The 24,583-nt window shown below is 53.4% G+C and overlaps 11 protein-coding genes across 11 annotated transcripts; 5 read left to right on the top strand and 6 right to left on the bottom strand.

Annotated features, from left to right (window-relative positions):
* Positions 1–5: 5 nt before the first annotated feature.
* DL89DRAFT_319744 (uncharacterized protein) lies at positions 6–906 on the bottom strand (the record flags this gene model as incomplete). The annotated part of the gene is made up of 7 exons (XM_040891148.1): positions 6–68; positions 186–326; positions 364–432; positions 470–496; positions 529–577; positions 612–794; positions 824–906. The coding sequence occupies 7 exons, from the start codon at positions 904–906 to the stop codon at positions 12–14; spliced, it is 609 nt and encodes a 202-aa protein (XP_040747339.1). The 3' UTR covers positions 6–11.
* A 199-nt stretch (positions 907–1,105) lies between these two features.
* On the top strand, positions 1,106–2,338 carry DL89DRAFT_264085 (modification methylase HemK). Its single transcript, XM_040886098.1, has 5 exons — positions 1,106–1,617; positions 1,646–1,735; positions 1,765–1,914; positions 1,939–1,984; positions 2,024–2,338. The coding sequence occupies exons 1-5, from the start codon at positions 1,198–1,200 to the stop codon at positions 2,266–2,268; spliced, it is 951 nt and encodes a 316-aa protein (XP_040747338.1). The 5' UTR covers positions 1,106–1,197; the 3' UTR covers positions 2,269–2,338.
* DL89DRAFT_280606 (uncharacterized protein) lies at positions 2,323–4,833 on the bottom strand (the record flags this gene model as incomplete). Its single annotated transcript, XM_040889599.1, has 7 exons — positions 2,323–2,550; positions 2,597–2,617; positions 2,673–2,856; positions 2,915–3,370; positions 3,418–4,225; positions 4,272–4,353; positions 4,378–4,833. The coding sequence occupies 7 exons, from the start codon at positions 4,831–4,833 to the stop codon at positions 2,323–2,325; spliced, it is 2,235 nt and encodes a 744-aa protein (XP_040747337.1).
* Positions 4,834–5,880: 1,047 nt separating this feature from the next.
* DL89DRAFT_10193 (uncharacterized protein) lies at positions 5,881–6,632 on the top strand. Its single transcript, XM_040883002.1, has one exon. The coding sequence runs from the start codon at positions 5,976–5,978 to the stop codon at positions 6,450–6,452; it is 477 nt and encodes a 158-aa protein (XP_040747336.1). The 5' UTR covers positions 5,881–5,975; the 3' UTR covers positions 6,453–6,632.
* Positions 6,632–7,487, bottom strand: DL89DRAFT_299913 (uncharacterized protein; the record flags this gene model as incomplete). Its single annotated transcript, XM_040890816.1, has 1 exon — positions 6,632–7,487. One exon carries the CDS (start codon positions 7,485–7,487, stop codon positions 6,948–6,950), a length of 540 nt encoding a protein of 179 aa, XP_040747335.1. The 3' UTR covers positions 6,632–6,947.
* A 7,086-nt stretch (positions 7,488–14,573) lies between these two features.
* Positions 14,574–16,107, bottom strand: DL89DRAFT_219888 (GTP cyclohydrolase I; the record flags this gene model as incomplete). The annotated part of the gene is made up of 4 exons (XM_040884421.1): positions 14,574–14,877; positions 14,989–15,241; positions 15,385–15,609; positions 15,966–16,107. 4 exons carry the CDS (start codon positions 16,105–16,107, stop codon positions 14,574–14,576), a joined length of 924 nt encoding a protein of 307 aa, XP_040747334.1.
* Positions 16,108–16,876: 769 nt separating this feature from the next.
* Positions 16,877–17,380, bottom strand: DL89DRAFT_319739 (uncharacterized protein; the record flags this gene model as incomplete). Its single annotated transcript, XM_040891147.1, has 2 exons — positions 16,967–17,380; positions 16,877–16,935 (listed from the first exon to the last, which is right to left on the bottom strand). The coding sequence occupies exons 1-2, from the start codon at positions 17,214–17,216 to the stop codon at positions 16,877–16,879; spliced, it is 309 nt and encodes a 102-aa protein (XP_040747333.1). The 5' UTR covers positions 17,217–17,380.
* A 113-nt stretch (positions 17,381–17,493) lies between these two features.
* DL89DRAFT_277088 (ras-domain-containing protein) lies at positions 17,494–18,811 on the top strand (the record flags this gene model as incomplete). Its single annotated transcript, XM_040889413.1, has 5 exons — positions 17,494–17,598; positions 17,754–17,823; positions 18,074–18,077; positions 18,215–18,277; positions 18,351–18,811. 5 exons carry the CDS (start codon positions 17,494–17,496, stop codon positions 18,730–18,732), a joined length of 624 nt encoding a protein of 207 aa, XP_040747332.1. The 3' UTR covers positions 18,733–18,811.
* Positions 18,812–18,984: 173 nt separating this feature from the next.
* On the top strand, positions 18,985–20,484 carry DL89DRAFT_220057 (Surp module; the record flags this gene model as incomplete). Its single annotated transcript, XM_040884429.1, has 2 exons — positions 18,985–19,530; positions 19,612–20,484. 2 exons carry the CDS (start codon positions 18,985–18,987, stop codon positions 20,482–20,484), a joined length of 1,419 nt encoding a protein of 472 aa, XP_040747331.1.
* DL89DRAFT_264081 (ubiquitin carboxyl-terminal hydrolase isozyme L5-like protein) lies at positions 20,419–21,659 on the bottom strand. The gene is made up of 2 exons (XM_040886097.1): positions 21,306–21,659; positions 20,419–21,262 (listed from the first exon to the last, which is right to left on the bottom strand). Exons 1-2 carry the CDS (start codon positions 21,590–21,592, stop codon positions 20,554–20,556), a joined length of 996 nt encoding a protein of 331 aa, XP_040747330.1. The 5' UTR covers positions 21,593–21,659; the 3' UTR covers positions 20,419–20,553.
* A 1,175-nt stretch (positions 21,660–22,834) lies between these two features.
* Positions 22,835–23,936, top strand: DL89DRAFT_264080 (alpha/beta-hydrolase). The gene has a single exon (XM_040886096.1). The coding sequence runs from the start codon at positions 22,885–22,887 to the stop codon at positions 23,896–23,898; it is 1,014 nt and encodes a 337-aa protein (XP_040747329.1). The 5' UTR covers positions 22,835–22,884; the 3' UTR covers positions 23,899–23,936.
* The last annotated feature ends 647 nt before the right edge of the window (positions 23,937–24,583 follow it).

Here is a 24,583-nt window from a genome sequence, read left to right as displayed (position 1 = left end):
AATGGCGCCGATCACACTTTGCCGTTGATCTTGTTGAAGCGCTGCTGCTCCAGCAGCGCATAGAGCGACTGGCCGTCCCATCCAGTTTAGCGTCGAGTTGTGCAAGAGATGCGTAACAGACCCGTGTCTAACCGTGCCCTGCCTTCCTGGCGGGCCTGACTTAGGGCGAAAAGCGGCGGCTCGACACTGTACGCCTCGAGGTACTCTGGCTCGACCATCTTGATCAACTCCTGGTCAAATGGCACCCTAGGATTCGGCCAGATATTGTCCAGTGCGCGCTTGAGCCGCCTTGCGCCCTGCTGCGAAACTGCATATGCGTACGTGCACTCAGGTCTGGTCGACACAAACACATTCTTAGCGAACGCAGTTCGGCCGCTTGTTATCGTGCCCACAGTGGCCAACATACACAATGTCCCATGTCTTGGGCAGCACCTCGACCAAGATCGCGCATCCGGTCCTTGATGTCTACCTCCATGTCCACAAGATTGTCGAGCACCTAGCGCGCTCTTGTACTCCAGCCGGATCCACATCGTTGATCACGTTCATGTGCGTCCGGTACGCGGCCAGGTCCTCTGAGCTCAGTGTGCGGTTTTGCGGCACTGCCTTTCCACTCCTCTTCGCCCACCCAGCGCATGTACTTTTCTGGGTGGTCGATGTCTGCGGCAGTCACGGGCCGCGCGAATGCAAACGGGATCCCCTGGAACTCCATCTGCCGCGCCATCATCCATCGCCGGTTGGTGCTGTTCCGCTGTCCGATCACATAGACCTGGTGCATGCTGAGGCCCAAGTAGTTGCTCCGATTGCTGCATGCTGTCTAGTGTACTGCGCAAACATGAATATGGCGATCGTTGTGACGAAGCCTACCACCAGCAGAGCAGCAAACGCCTGCATCCGCCTGGTGCTCATTTGAAACAGTCGTGGCATAGTTATCGTGTATGTAAGGGTTGCAGAGCGAAGAGAAAAGGCGGAGAGGAGGTTAAGAAAGAGCTGGTGCCTGTGGCCATGCGCACCGCACTGCCAGCTTTATTGGCAGCACGAGGAATGGCGTGGTTCTTTTAATCCACCTAGCCCAAACCCAAAAAATGAATTTTTTTTTCGCCAAGCTTTCATGCGCCTCCAACCCGGCAAAATCGGCAAACGTCACCAACCCCTTTCTCGTTATCTCGTACCTTTAATTCCCTTCAAATTTCTTCTTCAATGCCACGCAGCTCTGCAAACAACACAATAATTCCGCTGTTGAAAAAACTCAGCGATTCTCTTGGGACCTCGCAGGCAAAGAACGAGCTCCGCTGGCTTGTCGAACACGCCCGCACCACCATCGCCGAGTCCAACAAACCGCACCACGACTCGCCTAAACTGCTCGCACGGCTCTGGCGCAACCAGCCAGCGCCTTCAGAGGAGGAACTTGAGCTCGATCGCCAGCGGCTAACACCAGTGCAGTGGGCGTGGCTGCGCCAAGCCGTGCACGACCGGACCAAGCACCACAAGCCTCTGCAGTACATCATTGGCGACCAGCAGTTTGGAAAGACAAATGTGCGTGTCCGGCCGCCGGTACTGATTCCGAGGTGGGAAACTGAGGAGTGGATGCTGCGGCTAGCGGAGATGATCAAGGCGGATGTGGCCGGCAAGAGATGGTGGAGAGCAGCGGCCGCTGAGTATTTTGGATGCCTGCACAGGTACAGGCTGCTTGGCGCTGGGTCTGGCCAGCGAGCTTCCAGATGGAGTAGCAACGATTGTGGGCGCAGATATCTCTGACGGAGGCAGTGGAACTGGCGAAACGAGAACCTTGCGTTTAACGAGATGCTACTCAGCAACTCTGTCGAGTTCCAGAGGCTGGACCTGCAGGCACCCAATACTGCTGCCAAGCTTCTCGGCTTAAAGGCCACATGGGACTATGATCATCAGCAACCCGCCGTATGTGACGCCGGCTGAGTACAGGGATCTCGATCCGGATGTCAAGGACTGGGAGGACAGGCGATCGCTGGTGCCCCTGCCATACATGGCTGATCCGGTGACTGTGAAGGACGAGGAGCTCGATCCGTCGGGATTGCGTTTATTGTGAATCTGGCAAAGGTGGCAAGGCAGCTGGGCTTGGACAAGTATAATCCGTATGTCGGCAAGCTACCGCGGCTTGTTGTTGAGATCGGCGGCGAGCACCAGGTTGAGCCAGTACGCCAGGCGATGCATGACCAGGGGCTGAACTCGACCGAGGTTTGGAAAGACATGGCTGGCACCGATCGCGTGGTGCTGGGCTATGTTAAGCCATGAATACTGCATGGCGGGATCTTGTCAACATTGGTTTAGTTTCAAATATACATGTAGTTACAGCGAAAGCGAAGATAGCTGGTCTGCTGCATTTATAGCATCATCGGTGTCCATCATCTTGAGAACCTGTGTGACGCCATCGAGATTCCACGCCTCGCTGAGCCTGAGCAACGCATCCCACATCGACTTGACATTCTGTATCGACCTGTCAAGCTCCTGCTGCCACTGGTTCAGCGACATCTCGGAATCATCCGCATCTCTCAGCGCAGCCTTGCACCGGCGTATCTGTCCGCAAAAGCACGCTGGAGTTGATGATGATGCTGATGCATACCATCTTCTCGATTCTAATACTCTGGTATGTCCTGGTTGCTTCTGAGATACCCCGCCAGCGTATGCGAGCTTCTCACGCAAATATCCCACGACTCTGGCTCGATATCTGTTGCCAGCAACCCTTGACTCCAAACCTTGCCAAACATCGTTGCCATGACCTGCTTCAGAGCCGCCGCACTTGGATCTGCCTGACCCTCGTGCGGTTGCTCGAACTCGGTGAAAAACGACGCCCGGTTATTCGAGTGCAGAATGACTGTTGTGCTGCATGTAAACGCCGTTATGATTACATAGCGGGCGCGCATGATAGATAAGCCCGTACTCCTGGCTGCCAAACCGCTGCACGCTGTCCTCGTCGTACGAGAATTCGGCAAGGTGCTTGGGCGGCTTGACACGCTCGTGCAGGTCGCGCAGCTGCGCATCAAACTGGCGGAACAGCGGATACTCTGACACCAGCTTTGTCTTGCGCTTAACCGAGTACACCAACTCCCCGGAACCAGCAACTGGTTCAAGGAAATCAACAGATGGGAATGGGCGGCTTTGAAGCTCTATGTCGTCCTGGTCGAATCTCGCCGCCTTTGCGTCGCCTAGGAATCGGCATATGCGGCTATCCAGTGTGTTGAATTCGCAAAGCAGCGCGAAGGAGTGCGACACGGCTCCAGTGTCAACAGCACCAGGAACCTCTCGTTCTGGTGACAGTTCGTGCAGCGGGCTCTTCTCTGAGCTGCCTCTTTGGATTGCTGCCAATTCCTCCGATACAGACAGCTTCCCGTCAGTGCTGTACAAGAGAGGAAACTCGATATCGTTCCAATCCAGAGTCGGCACAGGGCGACTTGACAAATATCGAGGACTCTGGTATCATCGTCGGCAGGCCGTTGATCAGCGACATGAACGAGTCGTGCTGGAAAACGGTCCAGAATATGCGCCGCTTTGTCTCGACCTCGACCCATTCTCCCCCACGTCTTTGGCTTTGTGTCCTTGTACAGGTCAATCTCATGATACCCCAGGCGCATCAGCATGCCGATTATTGCCGACATCAGCACCGCATACGTGTCGGTGCGCGAGACAACTACCTCGGTTGCTGCCAAGAAAATCAGAGTGAGAACAATGTCCGTTGTTGGTTTCTCCAACGAAAACAGAATCTTGGCCTTGAGCTCGCCTGCCAGACTATCAGTATCTATGCTGCTTCCGTTCCGGACCGCAATGAACGGCGCAACCATGCACTTGAGCGCCTCAATGAGCAGCGGGTCCACGTCTTTCGCGACCACGCGGCGTAAAAATGTCGAGGGATGGAATATCGCCATGTTTGGGTAGAAATAGTCAAAGTATGCCAGCACTGCATCGCGTGTCTCCGTGTCGACCTTGTCCGAGTAGAACTCCTGCAGCAAGCTGCCAACCGGCGGTTTGACAAAGCTGTCTGTATTCGGGTCATCTTCGGACAACGGACTGTACCTCGTCGTATCTGCTTCCGAGACAGATTTGTGTTCGCTCGACCTCCTGCGACCAGAAGCATACAGGCTGCTGGCCCTGACTGCTTCGTCGTCAACTAGGAGATTGGAGATGTCTGCTGCTGATGGCATCTTTGTGCTCTTTCCATATGTCGTCACCCTTGTGGTTGACTGCTGCGGTTTGGCTGTCTTTGGCTTGGGTCCACGCCGCTTCATCGTTCCTCCACTCACACCTCACATCGCGCTTGGTGCAGTTATTGCACGGTCTGCCGCCATCGCACTTTATGCGCTTCTTGTGACACCAGTCGCACGCCTGTGTGCGTCTTTGTTTGCGTACCTGCACGCCGTGCTGGTAGGGGTCCCCGGTGTTCGCTTGCAGCGGAAATGCAGAATGTATGGGCGTAATACCTTGATGCAGCCCGCTCGGGGGCGAAGATCCGAGAGGGATAGGCGGTATTGGGCGCGGCTGATATAGGTATGCAAAGTCATTGCCAGGCAGCAGCTCCACTGTGTACGGGTGGTGTCGGTAGTTAGAGGCAGCAAACTCGAGCTCGACCCGAACAGCGCCGCTGTGCGCTGCGTATAATGGCTGCGATGGCCCTGGTGTATATGGAAAGACTGGGTTGCGGCGGTCGCCTAGATGCACAGCATGCGAACCAGTATTGTAGCCAAGGTTCACCTCGTGCGACGCTGCTCTGTCTGCCTGGACCGAAAACCCATTCAAAGGAGTAGGTGTGTGAATATCTGCAAAAATTTGCTTGTTCTTATCGTCTGAAACACGGGCTTTATCCATAGCTGGCTGCGCTGATTATATATCTCTAAGAGTAGAGTATGCTATGTTTAAGGAAGTGGTGGTGTTGAGCGTTGGAGAGTGAAAAGCGGTCTTGTCTTGTAAGAAACTGCAGCTACCTTAGGCTAAAAATAGGGAGCAACGCGCGGCTCACAATCACATTCGGCACTACGTCGTCTAGGCGCCTAGGCAGTATGTGGCGTTGCGTGACCACCCTTGCTTCATTGTTGACGGCCATTGGGTGTGCTCATACTTATTCCACTCTAAGAGGTGCAAGCGGCATCAGTAGTTCCAAGAGCATGACGCATGCCCACGCCAGCCCGCATTTACAAAGGTATAAAGGGGTGGGTCGCTGAGCAACGAGCAAAATAGACACTGGATGAAGTGCCAGGGTCAAACCCAGTAAGCGAGCATGCCCTTATATTACAACAGACTGGCTCTAAGGTATCCACTAGGCATGCCGATGTAGGTTGGATGCAACGGATGTCGAGCATGTGAATAGGGCATTTAATCGCAGTACATAGAACCTGTAGAAATGCATATTCCTAATAGCAGCAGGTGGTTCCTGTATGAGATACGGTTGTAGAGTAATATACAGCCTCCTTGTACTACAGGGGCCATTCTTCATCCTACAGCACCCATCGCGATCCCTCTAAGTGAATGGGCTCCCATTCATGGTCGCTTTTGACTGACAGCCGTGGAATCCGGAACACTCATGAATGCTGCTTGCAAGAGATTAAAAGACTGTAAATTTGCGTCTAGGTTTTATAGCTACATGGCGAACGACGAGAACTGACCCATGCTTCCTGTGACTTCTTCGATGTTCAAGGCCCGCAGCATTCCCGCACATAAAGTCCGTCTTCCACATGGCACTGGCCTTCTGCAATGTTTCCCAGAGCACTTGGGTATCCTTAACCGATATGTCCAGCTCCTTGCTCAGCTGGTCAGGGTCCATCTCGGAATAATCACCGGCGCGCAAAGCCAGTTTGCAGCGACGTGCCTGGCGTAGCGGGATGACAGTTACGAGGAACACACAGAGAACCAACTGGAATGTATAGCGGGTGTATGGCAGATCAGTGTTCTGTCGGAGGAATTCAGCAAGGTTATGCGCTGAGCTTACACACACCTTCCAGGAATCTGCTGCGATGTCGTCAGCAAGCAGCCCCTGGCTCCATGTGCTGCCGAACACTTTTCTGAAGATCCGCCGTACCTCTCGCTCCTGCAGCGGCCAGACTGAGTGCAAGTCAGGCGGGTTCTCGAACTCCTCAAAGAACGATTCGCGATTCGATGAGTGCAAGATGATCTGCCGGCTGCAAATGTACGACTTGATGGACAGGTATCGGAGCCGCGCTGTGAAGTTGTCATGGTCACTGCCGCCAAAGTACTTGCGATTGCTTGGTTCGGTCAGGCTACCTTTGAGATGCTTTGGCGGCTTCAGGCTATCGAATAGACTTTGCAAGCGGGCTGTGCACTTTTGGAACTCCGGGTATTCAGAGATGAGCTTAGCGCTGTGCTGTAGCAGAGATGTGCTTGGGCTCTGGGCGGTAGCGGACTTGCCGTGGAAATTGGACGCCGGGAATGGCCGGTCAGCCTACTACAGCCAGCTTCTGTCCGTACCTTGAGGGCTTTGCGTCGTTAAGGAAGCGGATTATCCGGCTGTCTAGCGTGTTGAGTTCGCAGAGAAGCACAAACGTGTGGATATTGCTCCTGAGATGACAACCCGGCGACTAGTTTGCGACTGTGCCCCTGCGGCCTTCCTCTCCCACACCCACGTATCCTTGCTTGCGTCGTTGCCCTCGGATGTGCCCTCTGCTGCGGTTGTCCCGAACACCGCTGATGATTTCCTTCGGCGCTTCGTGAATCAACGTTCTCGTTCAGCGGCTCCGGTGTCTCTCCAGTTGCAGAGTCATACAGCGCGAATGTGATGTCGTTCCACTCCGAATCAGCGCATGGCGAGCGGACATGAATCTGCGACTCGGGAATGAATGTTTGTGCGGCCAAAAATCAGCGATGTAAAGTTGTCCTGCTGGTAGACATTCCAAAAGATCCGCCGCTTTGTTTCGTGCTCGACCCACTCCTCCCAGGTGCTAGGCCTCTGCGACTTGTACAGGTCCAGCTCATTCCAGCCGAGACGGGAAAGCAGACAGGTAGCAGTCCCAATTAGCACGTAGTAAGAGTTTGCACGTTCGTTTCCTGAGAGGTGTAGCGCTACAATTAGGAGCGCCTGGATGGCTTCCAGTGATGGCTGCTTCTAGGCTGAACAGAATCTGCGACAAAACGCTAGACGAGTACTCGCTGGCGTCCACAATGCGCCCTGTGTTGGCTGTTATATACCGGGCGCTGACAGCCTTGATCGCATCGATGAGCAGCGGATCGACCTCCTTTGCGACCACACGGCGGATGAATGTCGATGGATGAATAATCGGGATTTGCGAGTAGCTGTAGTCGAAGAACGTGAGTATTGCTTCGCGTGTCTCGGGGTCGACTTTGTTGGAATAGAACCGGCGCATAAGATCACCGATGGGCGGAGCCTGGAAGTACTCTGTGCCAGAGTCGTCATCCATTGCTGACGACGCCCCAAATCTGTCGGCCCAGCTCACTGCCATGTCACTACCAAGCGAAGGCGCTTTCGGGAGAGCGCTAGGAGTCGAAGCCATTGTTGATGCCGCTGTCGATGCTGTTTTCCATGTTGTTGTCGTCTACTGTGAGAAGATTGGAGATATCGGCTCGCGATCGCGGTCTTGCTCTGGCCTGCATCGTCTGCCTTGGTTGTGTGCACGGCAACCCACTGCCCATATTTCTTGGGCTTCGGGCCGCGTTTTTTCGTGACCCTCCAGACACAAGGAATCCCCCGCTTTACACAGTTCCGACAAGGGTCACCCACACACCGCGTCCTCTTGGTGTGGCAAAAGTCGCACGCCTGCGTGCGCCGTACCCTGCGGAACGTGTCGTACCACTGATTGGGATCTGTAGGTGGAGGCTGAGGAAACATGTACTGAGGTGGTGGATGACCTGGCTGGCCATGATGCGGCTGCACCGGAAAGAACGACTGGAGCTGGTGCTGGTGCTGGTGCTGTTGCTGGCTGCTGGTGCTGGTGCTGTTGCTGGTGCTGGTGCTGGTGTTGCTGCTGCTGGTTCTGCTGCTGCTGTTGGTGTTGTTGTTGCTGCTGTCCTTGAGGGGCGGTGTACATGGGCACAAAAGCACTCCCAGGCTGCACCTCATATCTATAAGGCTGATACCTGGGCGACGCCATTGGCTCGTCATACAGCCCACGGGTAGAGCCAGAGGGCGTATAATGCTGGGCGCTCATGTGCATCGGGGAGTTTGGCTGGTACTCCTTGCTGCTTGGGCCACCGGTCTATACCGCATAGGACTCAGGGCCAGCCATCCCAGACTCGTCAACAGCCATTGTGCAATCCATAGACCAGCTGTCTGATCGCGACCCCCGCGAGGCTTGTCTGCTGCCACCGGACTCTGCGAGCCGGTCTCCCATCGAGCTGCCAGCTGTGTCGGGCTCGTTTGTCAGCAGCGTGCCAGCTGGTCCCTGATGGCGGCCTTACAGTGCTTGAAGGTATAATGTTGTAGGTCTAATACAGCCGGTGGTCGCTTTTTTCTGCCGTCCTCAGCATTATATCCAGACATAATGTGTAAGGTTAAATGGCTGGACACTGTTTTGGTTTTTTGCTAGTACAGATCTTAGAAAGAAAAATCGCAGAAAGAGGAGAAAAAGAATCTAAAAAGCGCACAAATCAGCATTCGCCACAGGAGCGGCCGGTTTGTGTCGGTTTTATAATTAGACTGGCAGGGAGGGCAACCCGAGAAGGATGACCATCCTATGCCGACATATCTGAAAGGGCTCGTGAAGCGCTGGCAGCCGCGATGCATGATTGGCATTGATTTTCGCCCCCCAGGTTTTCGCCCGCTGCTGGACGGTCCACTAGCACCACTCGACGTAGCAGTCTCTGCTCGCGAACGAGGTGGGAAAATCAAGCAGAAAAAGGGAGTCGACTGGCAGGCTGAGGGAGCTCTAATAAAATAAGGAAACAAGCCGAAGCGCTGAGCAGAAGGGTCGGCGTTGGCACATGGTGGAAATAATGAAAATCGGATACGACATCCGAGACACCCGGGACGTCCGCATTTTCACGGTGGCTGCATGAGGACGATGGGAGAGGCTAAACAGCAATCCTTAATTTGCTTCACTTTTATCGCAGGGGTGCTGATAATAAATTAATGCAGCTGGGAAATCGGGGTTGGCGGGGTGAATTCGGATGAAGGGAGCAAAAACTGGCTCATGGTGCCAGCGATCCGCTGGCTTTGGATGTTTTGCATAATGGCCAGAAGCCGTATCAGCTCCACGTAGACAATGGACGTGTAGTCTACAGAACGGCAGCAGCCCATCATGCAGATGCCACTTTGCTCCAGTGCATGTGTCCTGGCTGCATAGCAAAATGCAGGGAACATGGTGGCAGGATATAGTTGGGGGCAGCCTGTGATAACGGCAAGGTCCTAATTAGCCTAGTGCTGTTGCACAATTCTTACGCACATCCCTATGTGAATGCTAAAAAAAGCATGCCAATCCAAAGCTGAGTAATACCTTTGGGTCTATGTGCCACCACAGTGTGGCTAAGGATACGATCCGAGCGCCTTGATGCTGAGAGCCCATCGTGGTGATTAGCCAGTAGCCTGTGGTCTGCACGCTGTAGGCTACAAGTTGTGGCTCTGTGGCTTAGCCCAAAACCGATGATCGGACTTGGCAGTTACAGAATAGCAGACGGCTGCAGAGACATGAAAATGGCAGCAACCAAAGATATTCCTAGTATATCTGCCGCATGCTTTCTTGGATGAATTCACTTGCACCATTGGAGATTTGCACCATTTGTGTAAGATAAGGCGTTTGACAAGACCAATACTCTTAAGTGGCTCAAGGCAGGGATTGCGCGCATGTAGAAACCAGTTTGGTCTAGTATTGTACATGATAGACGACTATCGGAATAGTTTACCTGTGGTGTCTTTAAAATACGCAGCAGCGACCACTGATTGATGTACAGGTGATTCTTGTACTAAAGATAATCAGGAAACAGACATGTGGTAGGCCAGATAGGCTGCAGCAGGCCCCTTGGTAGGATGAATCACTAAATAGATATGGCCTAGAGAGCAGTGAATATAAAGTAAATGGCACTCTAGGAAAAGACAGCCCAAGTGGCATTACAGAAAGGATGGCACACAAAAGCCCATGAATTTCCAAGTAGAAATTGGTCTGTAAATCGATAGAATGAGGGTAAGGAATAGATTTAATGTACATTGTTCCCGACAACGCCGTCAGCTACTCCTGAGAGATACATGTTTCTGACCCACGGTCAACGATGGCTACCGTATCCACTTATTTGGACACTGCCTATCTATATAAGCAGACATACGACTAGCGCAGCTCGAGTTCCCTCCTTCCTTCTTCTATGCATCGTTACCCCATACACTCGGATACACGTCAGTAGAAAGGTACATTAGAAAGTTAGCGTGCACAGAACAGCTGTAGGAGGCTGTTGCAAAGGCATTTCATATGAGGAGCCACACAGCCAAGGAATTCATGCATCCCCTCGCTCCAATACTGTTTTCATAGCTGGGTTTGAAAGAGCTGTAAATTGCACTACGACGTTTCTGGTTCAGTTTGTACAGTCGATCATTTGGTCCGTTTGTCCCCTATTGTAGGTTTGTCGAGATCATTCTGCGTGCAAGGCCCAAATGAATATATGCAATGTGGACTGAGCCAGGCATCAACCTGGAAAGTGCTAACAGTTGTGGATATCTCGCATGTACTTGTTGACAAGGTGAGTAAGTAGCACTAGGGTAGAGTGGACTGGCTTAACAGTCACCCTGTGGGAAAAGGGCAGCATCGCCTCCAAACAACTGGGTAGTATTGGCAAACGCAGTCTTTAGATATGCCCTCATGCAAAGTAAGAATAACAGACAGACATGATAGTTACAGCAGCGAACTCTGCCCACTCCGAAAAAAAAAAGCAATGGCATCCAGCTTAAGCATGCCTTTTTCTGGGTGTGCAGTCACCAGCGTCGTCACTCCTCAACAGGGTGTATCAGCCTCCGATAATCACAATATTAAATTGAGGGATTGACAGATGTGGGAAGGGGCTTTAACACTCCTGTCAACCATCTAGAAATGAAGTGAATGGTGCCCTTGCAAATCCAAGTGATCTCGTCCAGAGCCCAGCAATGTGCTGGTTGGAGTAGCACCTGGGTGCCATTCAGCAGCATGTATCGTCACTTCATTTCGGCGTGTGTCTGGTGATAATGCGAAATCCCGGCCATGCCCGTACTTCCTCTGACCGAAGTTGGCCAAGTACTAGATTTGTGGGTAAATTGCCTATCGTTTGTTTTTCACTCACTTCATCTTTAGGTAGGACTCATATGGCGACTCAGTCTGAAAGTTGGGCACAGTAGATGGAGTTTTTAGATTTCTCCACGTTTCAGACTAGGTCGCCATATAAGGAAGTCATAGTGTGTTGGATTTCGGTAATACCTAGTGGCACCTCGAATGGTGAGCTGGAGGAGCCGTGCTTTCTTCAAGCAGAGCCGACTTGGGAGGTGTACTATCCTTGGGCTTGTGCTTTCTTGAAAGGAATACGTGGGAGATTGTAGGGCAATTTTCCACTTTGTTTATGATGATTATTGCGAATCCCACTCTAGTCCGCGCAAGAGCAAACGCGGCCTGTAACCGAGTGCCTGAAAAAGGGGAAATGCGAAATGCGGATTCGCAGATGTACACTGACCTCATCCGACAAATACACTTGCTACCCCTGATGGGAAAACGCGAATATAAAAACAATTGAAGGCAAAATGATCGGTCAAACACCGAATGGCTATTTGCATCCACAGCTGAGCACACCTTGTCTTCGGCGTTGCCCATTCTGCAAGTTCTCGATACACTGAGTACGGCTGTGTTGTTCTAAGGCACTGCGCCAGGGCCAATGTTGTTGGGACAACGTCGTCTCTCATTGCAGCCAGTCTTTCAGGTATATTGCCTTTGCAGCCAGTCTTTCTGGGTGTCGCCTTTGCAAAGTATATGCGGGTAGGGCGTTCACCCGTGCCCAATTGCCTGTGGGGTAGCTGGATATCTGAGCTCATGAGGTAATATTTGGTGCTAGTCCAAGATGGACTACTGTCCACCAGCCCAGCTCATTAGTACTTTGGCTCTTGAACATGTCTGACATTTTCTGATGCCGAGCAGCTTGAAATTGTTGGTCAAAAAATATATATATTTGTACTGAAAATTGGGGAGCTTCAGGAGGGAAGTATATAGCTAAAGCTAGAAACCAGTTATAGTCCAGAGTTCAATACAACCCCAGAAGTGAACAAAGGTGGGCGGGGGGGGGACGATTCCAAAATGCTCAAATGTGCACGGGCAAAAAGAAGCATAATCTCAAAGCCGACCGTCAACCTGCAGCACCTATGCAAACTCAGCCAAAAGCACCCTCATAAACAAACGGGGCTAACCGCTTAGATAAATGGGCAATTTAGTGGCGGGGCTTGCACTTGGGGCCGTTGGTGCTGGCAGGAGCCTCGGTGCTGGCCGGGGCGGTGCTGGCAGGAGCCTCGGTGGTGGCGGGAGCACCAGTGCTGGCAGGGGCATCGGTGGTAGCGGGGGCGGTGCTGGCCGGAGCCTCGGTGGAGGCAGCAGGCGGCTTGTAGGTGGCCAGGCAGGCGTTGATGAGGTCACCCGAGATCTGGTCCAGGATAGCAGGTGGGGATGGCCTGGGGCAGAGCGCGCAGGAACTCGTCAGAGGGGTTGGCGGGCATGGTCGACTGGCCCGACAGGAGCTCCTTCAGCTTAGCGGCCTGCTCAGGGGTCAGGATGACAGGGGCCGAGGGAAGCAGGGGGTCGGCCTTGGCCTTGATGGCAGCCCAGTTCTGCTTGGCGCAAGCAAGGGTGGCATCCGAGGTCCAGTCGATGGCGGCGAACGAGGCAGCGGCGAAGGCAGCGAGAGCAATGAGAGTCTTGGTGAACTGCATTTTGAGATTAAGCGAGTATTAGGTTTGAAAGAGTAGGGAGAGAAGGGCGCCTGTGGGGTAGTGAAAAAGCACAAGAGTATACTGTTGGAGTGTAAGGAATCAGAAGCTGGCTGGCAGTCGGGCGGTCTGGTTTATATATGCGAGAACCTGAACCGCAAACCGGCGAAGGCGGATGCTCACGAGAGACCGCTGGCATCTCCGCTAATTCTGAAATGCTCCTAGGAGTTCGAGACGAATGCCAGTGATGCACATATCCTGCTTCCCTCCTGCTCATCGCCACGTAAACAACAGATGCGTGGATTATGCACGGACTGACCAACAGCCCAATCCAAGCTGCCTGTGAAGTTGCATCCAGCGAAAATGGTACAGGCGAGTGAATATAGACGGAATGCTGAGCGAATCCCAAAAACGCTGGAGCCAAATTTAGCTGAGTGCATCACACGCGGGTGCTCTCTATTGGGATTTACTATTCCCTCCTCCACCGCGGCAGCTTGGGAAACACTAATAAATCACGCATTCATGCTCCCTCGCATCCCCTTGAACCCGTGTGTCTCCAGTGCGCACAGTGGGCCATTGGTGAGAAAGGGAGGGGCACGGAGACGGGGAGGGGGCGCCTAGTCCACAGCAAGAAAAAGCGGAATGCCATTCAGCAAACCACCGCATAAGCCGTGCAGACCGAGGGTGCAGAAATAACCGTGAGCTCTCGGTTCAGGTGAATCGATTGGCACAAAAGGGGGACAAAAAGTGTGGTCGTGCAGTTGCTGTGTAGGCTAGTGCACTTGTCCATCCTCTGCATATTCACGAGCCCGCGAAAGAAAGCCATATACAAAGTATGTCGATTGCAATGATTGCCCCTTGTACGAAAAACGGCAGCAATCGACGAGAGACCAGAACTTGAGCCAATCCTACATTTCGAGTCTTCTCCTTTTCCGCCAGATGCAGATTGCAGGGTGATTTTGTGTTAACGTCGCCAAGGCACTGCTTTGCGTAGCAGGCACATGCTTATGCCAGCCTACTGGCAGGAAAGAGCTGATGCCTTTGCGGAGAGGACAAAAAATCAGAAGAGTGTCTTAGCAAACTGCAGCATGCTGCTGCAAGTGCCTTTGTCTTACGAGCTGTCTGAAAAGGGAGGGTCGTTGGCCACGAGAGCACAGCATGTGGTGACCCCCATTGCCTTCTTTGTACGGTCGCTGGTGCGTGCAGTGTACTGCGTATGCAAGATTCCGAGTGTAACATGGGATTGTGCAGATGGCGGTCGTCGTGAATGTGAAAAAGGCACGGCTAGGTCATTGAGGTGCGGGCTATGCACTGCGGTGACAGTGGGGTCTTAGGGCAACTTCTCTTTGTGGTCCCGAACGGTGGTCATGTGGGCACCCGCGAACAGGCCCAATTCGGTTAGACCGCTGGCCCACGATGATGGATGGAGTCCATCTTCGGCGGCATTGTCCTTGGCCTGCTGGTTGCCGCTGGCATGTGAAGGAGGATCATGGTTTCCCGTCTTGACAGGAGATGGACCGAGCCCGGCTTCCTGATTTGGGGCTGAGTCTGAGGTCGAGAGTGAAAAAGACGGCTCGCCGCCATCTCCGTTGTGGTTGTCGCTCGGTTCAGCAGAACCGGCTCTGGTCCCGATAAAACCAGGCATAAATCAGGTGTGCGATAGGCAAAAACGTCGAGAGTACTGGGAAAACAGGTGGTGTCATTTGGCAAATGTGGAGTGTATTCAATGGATATTGCTGGTAACATAAAATACTGGGCTAGCGGCGAAGGGACTCGGTAGTAGCCCCTCCTTTCCTTTACGCAAGGGACTGGTTAGAAGCCTGGTGGCAGTATGCAGTGGAAGCCCACAGCCGAAGAAAAGAGGGGAGAGAATCCCCTCTGCTGCAGAGGAATCCTGCTCATCTACCTGACCAGAGACAAAAACTCCTTCTCTGGTCTTGGGGTCCGAGCGGAACCGGCCGAGCATAAAGCTCGTGATGGTCTTGCTGCCTGGCTTTTGCACACCGCGCATCACCATGCATTGGTGACTACAAGAAAAAGAAATCCCGGAGCAAAGCATCGGGAAACGGCAAAAACAGGTTAGCAGCAGGATTTATAGGAAAACGATGTCGTCTGCACTGCACAAATTCCGTACTTACCTAGCCTCCATGACAACAGCGACGCCCTGCGGCTGCAGGATCTCGCTGAGCGCAACTGCAATCTGCTTTGTCAGGCGCTCCTGGACCTGCAGACGGCGGCTGAACATCTCGGCTATCCTGGCCAGCTTGCTAAGCCCCAGCACGCGGCGGTTCGGGATGTATCCAATTGACACCTTGCCGCAGAACGGAACCAGGTGGTGCTCGCAGAGCGAAAAGATGTCGATGTCGCGCACGATAACCATTTCCTCGTGATCTACAGATACCGGGCCAGCCAATGTGGGCAGGGGGAGGTGCAAAACCAGCAAATGCGGTAAATTTCGTGGGAATCTACGTCTCCGTGGGAACGGCTGTGCATATCTCAGGTGCACGGCAGTTCAGCAGCCGCCACACACGTACCTTCATCAAACAGTGCGTCGTTGACCACGTCGTTCATCGACTCCTCGTACCCCTTGGTGAAGAACATAAGCGCCTTGGCGTACCGCTCAGGGGTCTTGAGCAGGCCCTCGCGATCCGGATCTTCGCCAATGCACTCGAGCAGCGTGCGCACGGCATCCGACATCTTCTTCAGCCGCGCCTCCTTCTCCTCTGGCGATTCGGTGCGGCGCTCCTCAGTGCCAATGCCTACAGACGACAGATGCAAAGGTATTCAGTGTGGTGTGGGTTTCCTTCCCTGCTCATTCCACGGCACTAAAAATTGCATAGCGTTATATTCCAACAGCATAGTTTGCCCTTGACGCGCAAGCAACCAAGCAGGCAGAGGGTGTGCTGCTCGGATCCGAAGTGCGATAGCACATTATATGCAAACCGGTGGCAGAATAATGCGGTGCAAATTAATACAGCGCCGTTCTCTGGCTTGCCAATTGGCAGGGAGCAAAGATGATGGCGGCGCACGGCACGCATAATCAAGTGCGATGAGCAAACAAAATGTGGAAAGCGGGGGAGGGGGAATGGCTGTCCGGCACACTGGAGACACTTACTGGGCCAGCTGAAGCCGTTGAAGTCGATCGGGTGGCTCTTCTGGGTGCTCGAGGCTGGAGGTGTGTCCGACGGATGGAACAGCGCAGGGGTTTGTGGGCGGGTAGACGCAGGTGATTCGGCGACTGTCGCGGCCCCCGACATGAACGATGAGCTGTGCAGCTGGCTGGACTCCTTCTTCAGGCTGTGAATCAGCAGCGAGTCGGTATCGTTGTGTGCATCCATATTATCCTAAGCAATGGTTAATAGGTAGTGGGAAAAGCTGTGTGAAGGCAAGAAAGCGGGATAGCGGACGGAAACGGCGAAAAAAGTTTGGAAAACGAGTGCTGCTGCAGCGGCTCTGTTAATTAACTCCTCACAGATTCCCCCCGCAGATTCTCCTGTGCGATCAGGCCCACAGGTTCACGGAGCTGTCCATCGGAGAAGTCGGCCACTAAACCGCCCGCCTCTTGGTAGCTGGGCCTACCAGCTGAACCCATCGCTGTCGGGTCAGGACAAGCACCCGCCTGTGGTGCTGCATACACAGCTGGCTCTGGATGTAGCAGGTCTAAATCAGAAGGAATCTTAAAAATCAAACCTACAATGGAAGGCTAGAACGGGAGACTACTACCTGCTACTTCTTCATGCAAGGAGAGGGGTCAATGAGCATAGATGCTGTTGCGAGTGCTTCATGCGTAGAGAACTAGAAAGAGCCATGAGCGTCTTAGCAACCAGATCCCGGATCAGTGCCAGGGGCTCGTCGCACAGCCAGTGGATGGGCATGCTGGTATATGATCTGTAGCCTCACCCCTGCAACTTTAAACATCAGAGACGGGCAGGGGCAGAGGCGCTTGCGCTCAGACATACGAGCAAATTAACAGGCAGGGTATTTTGTATTAGGAAACAGGAAAAGGCGCAGAATATCGAGAATGGTCTATGATGAACTGGCAGCAGGCTGCTCGCCGCGGTACAACTTGTACAGCGCAACCAGCTCTGGCATGTATGTCATCAGCAGCGAGGTAACGGCCAGGGTGAATGGTCGATGTGCGGCTGCTGTTCTGGCCCGCAGCCGACGTGCGGTCAGTGAACACCGACAGCAGGGCGAAGAATACGGCGGCCCACCCAACTATGCGCGACTTTAGGAACATGGCGGCCAGCGAGCTGATGAACGAAATAAGATAGTACAGGCTGCCCTCCTCGGCGTTGGTCGCAGGCGTGTACGGCACGACATTGGCGGAACGGCGCGGGTCTCCGGGGAACTCTTTGCGGGCCATGGCTGCGAAATTGGTGCTAGATGAGGAAGCTGAAGGGTTGAAATTGCTCAGGAAGAAAATGCGCACACAGAAACCAAAGGGCTGGGCTCTGACTTGGCTCACTGGGGCAAGCGAATCCCTGGGCAGCCACGGCTCAGCCGAGTGGTCGGCGAGCCGGATTGCGGATGTCACCCGACAAGCCTGGCAGTGCTGGCCGCACCCCTTCGTCTCTGCTTTTCCTGCCTTGTTGCTGCTCCTTGTATAAATTCCGTCATTTCACCTATTGCTCTTCGAAACCATGGTTGCCGTGTACAACTACAGCTACGTCGCCAAGCTCATTATTATCGGCGACATGGGCTGCGGCAAGAGCTCGCTGCTTCGCCAATTCACAGAAGACACCTTTGTATGCTTATCCCTTTTCCAGAAGCACCATGCACGTTGCCGTGCAATAGGCCGGAAGGCATATCGCTCTCCACGAAGCGCTACCCCGCTAAATCTTCTCTCCCGATACCCATTAACTGTAGAGCGAAAAAACGAACCACTACGATCGGAGTCGAGTTTGGCACACGGATTATCGAGGTCGAGGGCGAGCGCATAAAGATTCAGGCCTGGGATACTGCTGGTCAGGGTAAGCAGCGACAACAATAACAACAACCACAGCAAAAGCACCGGTTCAGGAGGCTGCGTCCTTGTGGTCCTGTCTCCCGGTGTACTGCAATCAAGGGCATGAGCTCGTAGAACACAATGGCTGTGGATAGGCAAGGGCCCATGTGAGGGATGGTCGGTGCGCGCGCTTGGTACTAATTGCCTACATTTCACACCTTTTCCTTTTCTTTGCCTCGGCTGCCATCGTCGGTATTTGCGAAATGGTCGTTTAGAGAGGTTCAGGTAAGGACACTGGCAAACACGGATCGCATACAGTGGCTACTGCTGTTGTTGTGTGGGAGTAAACGTTTCTACTAAGCATCCTGCTGACCGAGTCTGCTGCCGTTGCGTTGTTTGCATCCCCTCTTGTATAGGTCTGTCACCCGCAGCTACTACCGCGGATCCATCGGAACCATCGTAGTCTACGACATTACAAAGTAAGTCCCTGGCCTTGCCAAGCGCAGCACACCAAAACTGCAGTGCTCGTTCTAATGGTTTTCTTCACAATAGCCGCGAATCGTTCGAGAACCTAGAGAGCTGGCTCGGTGACGCACGACAACTGACAGCGCCGCATTCGATTTTTGTGCTTGTCGGCAACAAGGCCGACCAGGATGCACGGCGCGTTGTTTCGTACGATGAGGGCGAAGCGTTCGCCAAGACCAACGATATGCTGTTCGTCGAGGCCAGCGCCAAGACCGGCGAGAAGGTCAAGGCGACGTTTGAGGATTTGGCAGCGAGGATACTGGCCCTCGTCAAGGATAACATCATCGATACATTGTCGCCAGACTCGGGCGTACAGAGCAAGAAGCCCCTGGATGCCACCAAGAACCCAAGGGCTATTAGAGTCGACAACACGCAGGCGTCGGGGTCCATGTTTGGCGGCTGCTGCTAGATTTCTGTTCCATGAATTTTTCCTTCCACCTGGTTCCTAAATACTTCACCTGTTCTATTGCTCATGTGCACACACGACGTACAGGTTACGGAGGTTCGTGTTGGGATGGTGGCTGACCGAGGGAGGCGGATGGGTGGCCAAAGCGTACACTCCATAATCATCTCGGTCAGATAAAATGGTACATCATCGAAAATCGAAACTTTATCAATGTTCACTGCATCATCGTTTATCCCTCACCTACCTTTGTTCATAATGTCTGACACGCAGCCAGCCGAAATCATCTACCCGCCGCTGGATATAAAGTCCATAGTCGACAAAACCGCTGAGCATGTGGCCAAATCTGGCGAGCGGTTCCAGGGACTTTTGCGCGAGAAATACGAGGGCAACGCCAAGTTCTCGTTTCTCTATCCAAACGATCCGTACAACGCGTACTACCAGCACATGGTTGTAAAATTCAAATCCGGAGATGTCACAGACCAGCCAGCACTGCAGAATACACCGGACAAAGCTGAGCCTATCGAGCAGGATCTGGAGACCGAGGCACCCGAACAGCCCGATCCGATCCAATTCGCATTCCCGATGCCTGCAATCTCAGCGCAAGATCTGGACGTGCTCCGGCTCACAGCCCAGTTTGTTGCCCGTAATGGGCGTCAGTTTATGACCACGCTGGCGCAGCGCGAGGCCAACAGCTACCAGTTTGATTTTCTCAACCCGAACCACACGCTGTTTGGGTTCTTCCGCAAGCTTGTTGACCAGTACACGTTGGTATTCTTCCCGCCCGACAGTTTGCAGCAGCGGGTAAAATACGACACTGAGGACAAGCACCAAATCTTGGATCGCATCAATCGTCGGATGCAGTGGGAGGCATATGAGGCCGAGGAGAAGAAGCGACGCGAGGAAATTGCAGACAGAGAGAAGGAAGAATTCTTAGCCATCGACTGGCACGACTTTGTAGTCGTTGGGACGGTCGAGTTTGTTGAGGAAGATGCGTTTGTCGATCTGCCTGAGCCCATGCTGTTGCAGGATCTGAAGAACATGACGCTGGAAGACAAGCACAGGTCGCAGCAGCAGGATGACACAAGCAGGCCTGCAGAAAGGACTACAGCAGCTGACACTCATCATGCTGCAGCCCAGGTTGAGGAGGAAGACGACAACGATGTGGAGATGGAGATGGAAGATGAGGATGAGGATGAGGATGAGGTGGAGGAGGAAATCGAGGCCGACAAGAAACCCGCTGCTCCCGCAGTTGATGTCACCAAAATGAAGATCCGCAAGGATTATGTCCCGAACCTGCGTCGTGGACCACAGTCTCGTGAGGTCACTCTGCAGTGCCAGCTGTGCAAGCTCGACATCCCAGCATCCGAGTTCGACGAGCACATCCGCGTCGAGCTGATTGACCCCAAGTGGAAGGAGCAGAAGCTCGCCTACGAGCGTAAGATCCGCGACACAAATCTTGTCCAGGAAGGCATGGACGTGGCAAAATACCTGCGCCAGATGGCCAGAAACCGCTCAGACATCTTTGGCCAGGATGGCAACCAAGCAAGCGTCGACGAGGAGCAGGCGCTGGCCGACTCCAAAAAGCCAGTCATGTGGGACGGATTCTCGTCAACTGCCGGCCATGCAGTCAGGAGAGCCCGCGAAAACGTTGCTGTCGACCACCAGCTCGCCGAGATCCACCGCACAAAGGCCCAGATCGGACCGCAGGCGAGCAGACCGCAGCACGACACGAAGCGCCGCAGGACTGACCACTGAAGCCATTAGATTGTTTTGAAATTGTATCGAATGATTTATGAAAACAGCGCCAACACCCCTTGGCAGTTGTCAGAAGGGCTGCTGTGTTTGCTGAGGGCGGCTCTGCGCCTTCTTCTTTGCGTCCTCGATGGCAGGCGCCAGTGAACCCTTCCCTGCCATGGCCTTGGCGAGCTGATAGATGAGCGGGATGAAGTTGTGCTTCCTCAGAGAGTTGTCAAACTTGTAACGCTCAAACTTGCCGTTCTCAACCTGCACCTTGTATGCCAGGTCCGCACGCTGGCTGTTCAGCTGGCCAATCTCAGTCTGCACTGCCTCAGCCTCAGCCCGCGACTCGTCCTTGTCCTCTAGCCGCAGCTCATCCAGCCGACTAGCTAGGCGCGCAATGTCGGCCTCGACCTTGTCAATCTTGTTTCTCAGGCCCTTGCGGCGGTCGCCAATAACTGCCATCAAGTTGAACCGGATCTCGCTCTCGCTATACTCTGACATGCGCTCCTGGATGACCTCGCCTACACGCTCAAGCCAGTTCTCCGCCGGGCCATGGTCGATGGGCCCGGGCTTTAGCCCGTCCAGCTCATACAGCCGCCCAGCTGCCGGCACATAGCTGATAAAATGGAACACGTCGTCATCGTCGGTTGCTGGCTTGGCCATATCCGAAATGAACGGGTCCGAGCGAGCAAAGCTATTATGCACATTGCGGATCTGGTCGCTGTTGGTCAGTGCCAGTCCGCGCATGTCGGGCGGCAGGTCCACCGAGAAGGAGCGGAAGTTTGTCGAGCACCTCGCCCAGATCCAGGTCCTGTGAGCGGTTGAGCAAAATTGACAGGATTGCCTGTGTCGCGCACGCATTGTTGATAATCTGCTGAGCGAAATACACGTTCTCGGGCGATGACGTCGGCTGCTCTGTCTGCGCACGCGGTTTGCCGCTGCTTTGCTGCCATTTGAACAAGAACACGAGGCCGTAGACGGGCGCAATCGAGTTGAGAGTGTCGGCGTCCAGACTGTAGAGCTCTTCGACCTGCACGTCACGCACACCCATGTTCTGAATGAGCTCAGTGAACACACCGGGATCGCTCTCGATTAGACACCAGTTTCCATTTTCAAGCGACATTGCGGGCGGTATATATTTGTAAAACGAGGATTGCAGCACCAAATTAAAAACGCGAGAGCTTTGAAAAGGAGAGAGAGGAGCATGAGCGTGACGCAACAGCTGCTGGGCTGGCCTGATCAGCCTGATCACCAACAACGCGCAGATCAACAGGACAACAGGGAACTGCCGTTCTAAATGCTAGCTATCCAGCATAGCTGGTGGTTTGAGGTGGCCTATGGTCCGCTATTATCTAGGAGCCAGTGCCGTTGGAGCGCCCAGCCAAATAATCAACTGCCGTTCAAGTGCAACACTGGACATGCCCAGTGGGTCTGGAAATGCCCATTCCAGTATAGTCCACGTTTGCTGGACCGCTAGGGAACCCAATCCATCACATTGAAGTTCAATGCCAGTTCTGAAATGAAGGCTCCGATAAGAATCCTCCAGCAGTAGACGTTACACACACGGCGTGTGCCACCAGCTCACCGACCCATGTTTAGCAAGAGGTCATAGACAGGTCCATCGGATGTAGCGGCCTGGGTAGACCCCGGAGCGGGTAATTTTTCTACACGAGATCAGCAGCTGGAATGTTCTGCTCTGTGCACCTGGCAACGATGAACACGCCGATCGCTACAAAAGTGAGGCGGCACGCCCTAGCCCGGCAAATCCGCATTGGCGCAGAGCAAGCATAATCTTTATACCTTATCCACGACTGCCATCAAGTATGCTGAACTGATTGCCCCCAGCCTTCATATGCTAGTGCAGGACCATCAATGCAAGCCGGTGGCAAACAGGAGCACACGTGATGTCGATAATAGTGGACAACTGGCTGTATGACCCATGGCCAATCTACATTGCGCCCGGAATATGCGGTAGACCATGCGGCCAACAGCACTGTCGGAAGTATGCAGCTGTGTACACCTGCTTGATTAGCATTGGCAAGGCAAAAGTGTCGCACAAATGCCAAATGTGGGGACCAAGCAGGCACATATGCTTCACCGGAGGAGGATGATCCATTCTGTAGCTCCCTCTTTACGAGCACAGAGTACACTAGCTGATAGCAGACAGCAAGCCCAGCAGTTATAGGGATCGGCGGTCTTGCTTTTGCAATAGATTAGACCATGGCGACATGTCAGACGGCCGTGAGAACAGTGCAGACCGCTCAGTAAGATAGGAAAATGGGGCTCTGGAGTCCCGTTTGACGTAGAGCGACTCAGTATATAAACCACCAGATGTAGACCGCCCACAAATTGTACTCATCCACAACAAACTGCTCCATCCCTGCCTGTCTGCTAATAATTAACTAATATCCATCAATGCTATTCAAGTTCTCCACTGTTCTCGTCGCGCTGGCAACGCTCTCTGCGGCGCTTCCTTCCGTCGAGCAGCCACCTGCGCTGTCTCGCCGCAGCGAAACACCTGCAGATGCTATCCATGCAATGCTGAACACTACCACGGCCGCGCTTGTCGAGTATAAGGTCCGCCAGATGTACCGTGATGAGCAGAAGAACCTTGCCGCTGCCAAGAGTAACAACCCTGTTGAGAAGGGAGGCCAGGTCATCATTACTACAACTCAAGCCACGCTCGAGAAGTACGCCAACTATGCTGGCGCTGCATACGTCGTCAACAGCAAGGCCTGGAACTGCCCCATCAGCTGTCAGACTGCCGCCACTGCAGGCACTGTTGTCTACCATCAATGGGCCGACGTCGTTGGTGCCAATGTCGGCTATGTTGCCTACAAGGAAAGCACCAAGGAAATTATCATTTCGTTCAGAGGCAGCCAGACCCTCTTTGACTGGATCACAAACGCCGATTTTGGACAGGACGCCTGGCCCAGCAGTGTTTCTGGATCCAAGGTCCATTCCGGGTTCCTTGATGCTCACAAGGCGCAGGCCAGCACCATCCAGGCCAAGATTGCCGAGCTTGTTGCCAAGTACCCAACGTTCAATATCGTCTTTACCGGTCACTCGCTAGGTGGTGCGCTGGCCTCTATTGGCGCTGCAGACCTGGCCCGGCTGCATCCTACCTGGGTGAGTCGTATTGTTCTGTACACCTACGGCCAACCTCGCACTGGAAATTCCGCTTATGCATCATGGGTTCAGAATCTCGGGTTCCCTATTTTTCGTGTTACCTACCAAGAAGACATGGTAGCCCGTGTGCCACCTACAAGCTTTGGCTACTCTCACCACAGCCAGGAATCGTGGTACCCTACCGGCGGAGGTCTGAAGTTCTGCGGCGCTAACGGTGAGAGCTCGACCTGCATTAACAGCATCTCCGTCTTCTCGCTCTCAACCGCCGATCACTCGGACTATCCTGGCCTTGCCCACTAAGCTATGCTGGTAAACAAAAAACTAATAAATAACTGCACTCCGTATCTAACAGCACGCTAATGACAGGACGGGATAGAGTCGGCATTTGCAATTTGACATGGTGCTTGCGCGAGGACGTGACGTTGATGCTGCATGGGAGCCATATTTCGCTTTGCCACAATTTGCCAGTGTGTAGGATCCGTCCACCCAGCTTCACATGCAGTGGCAAGGGCCACATGCACTTTTCCTTATTTAGCCAAGGTTTACAGCGTGACCTCCGGTGCCAGGTTTGTGCACGGTCTACCTTCACATGCTTTGACAGGAGATACATGGGTTGGTCATTCGGCAGCTAGCCATCGTGATCGCTGGTGCTCATCCCATGCATCGCCACATAGTCCAAATAGAGATCTACACGCAATGTGCAGAAAGCTTGTGCGTTAAACTTGCGAATCTACAAGGAAATCGCCGCTCTGGGCAAATCATCAACCACCAACTCCGACTGTTTGAATCACATCTCTTGGAACAGGTTGTGCCAGAATTATAGATTCTAAAGGGAGCTGTCGACAGAGCAGGCTGCAATTTCCGCCAGGAAACCATTCTGTCAAAAGCGTCGACTACAAAGACGTTTTCGCATGTGTAAAGAGTATGCCTGCAGAATACAATTGAATATTCGTACTTTATTGCTGCCGAGTTGGTCTTATAGAAT

This window comes from Linderina pennispora (assembly GCF_002104995.1).
Source record: "Linderina pennispora strain ATCC 12442 chromosome Unknown DL89scaffold_1, whole genome shotgun sequence".
NCBI lineage: Eukaryota > Fungi > Kickxellomycota > Kickxellomycetes > Kickxellales > Kickxellaceae > Linderina > Linderina pennispora.
The sequence above is the reverse complement of the archived record's forward strand: the minus strand, read 5'-3'. Positions and strand labels throughout refer to the sequence as shown.

What these genes read in the sequence shown, in the direction of transcription:
- DL89DRAFT_264085 (XM_040886098.1), top strand. Translation starts at nt 1,198, where the DNA reads ATGCCACGCAGCTCTGCAAACAACACAATAATTCCGCTGTTGAAAAAA. An exon ending in ATGATCATCAGCAACCCGCC is followed by an intron (nt 1,915 to 1,938) that starts GTATGTGACGCC and finishes GGCTGAGTACAG; the next exon opens with GGATCTCGATCCGGATGTCA. An exon ending in GGGAGGACAGGCGATCGCTG is followed by an intron (nt 1,985 to 2,023) that starts GTGCCCCTGCCA and finishes GTGACTGTGAAG; the next exon opens with GACGAGGAGCTCGATCCGTC.
- DL89DRAFT_264081 (XM_040886097.1), bottom strand. Translation starts at nt 21,592, where the DNA reads ATGTCGCTTGAAAATGGAAACTGGTGTCTAATCGAGAGCGATCCCGGT. An exon ending in TGCGCGACACAGGCAATCCT is followed by an intron (nt 21,263 to 21,305) that starts GTCAATTTTGCT and finishes GATCTGGGCGAG; the next exon opens with GTGCTCGACAAACTTCCGCT.
- DL89DRAFT_10193 (XM_040883002.1), top strand. Translation starts at nt 5,976, where the DNA reads ATGTCGTCAGCAAGCAGCCCCTGGCTCCATGTGCTGCCGAACACTTTT.
- DL89DRAFT_264080 (XM_040886096.1), top strand. Translation starts at nt 22,885, where the DNA reads ATGCTATTCAAGTTCTCCACTGTTCTCGTCGCGCTGGCAACGCTCTCT.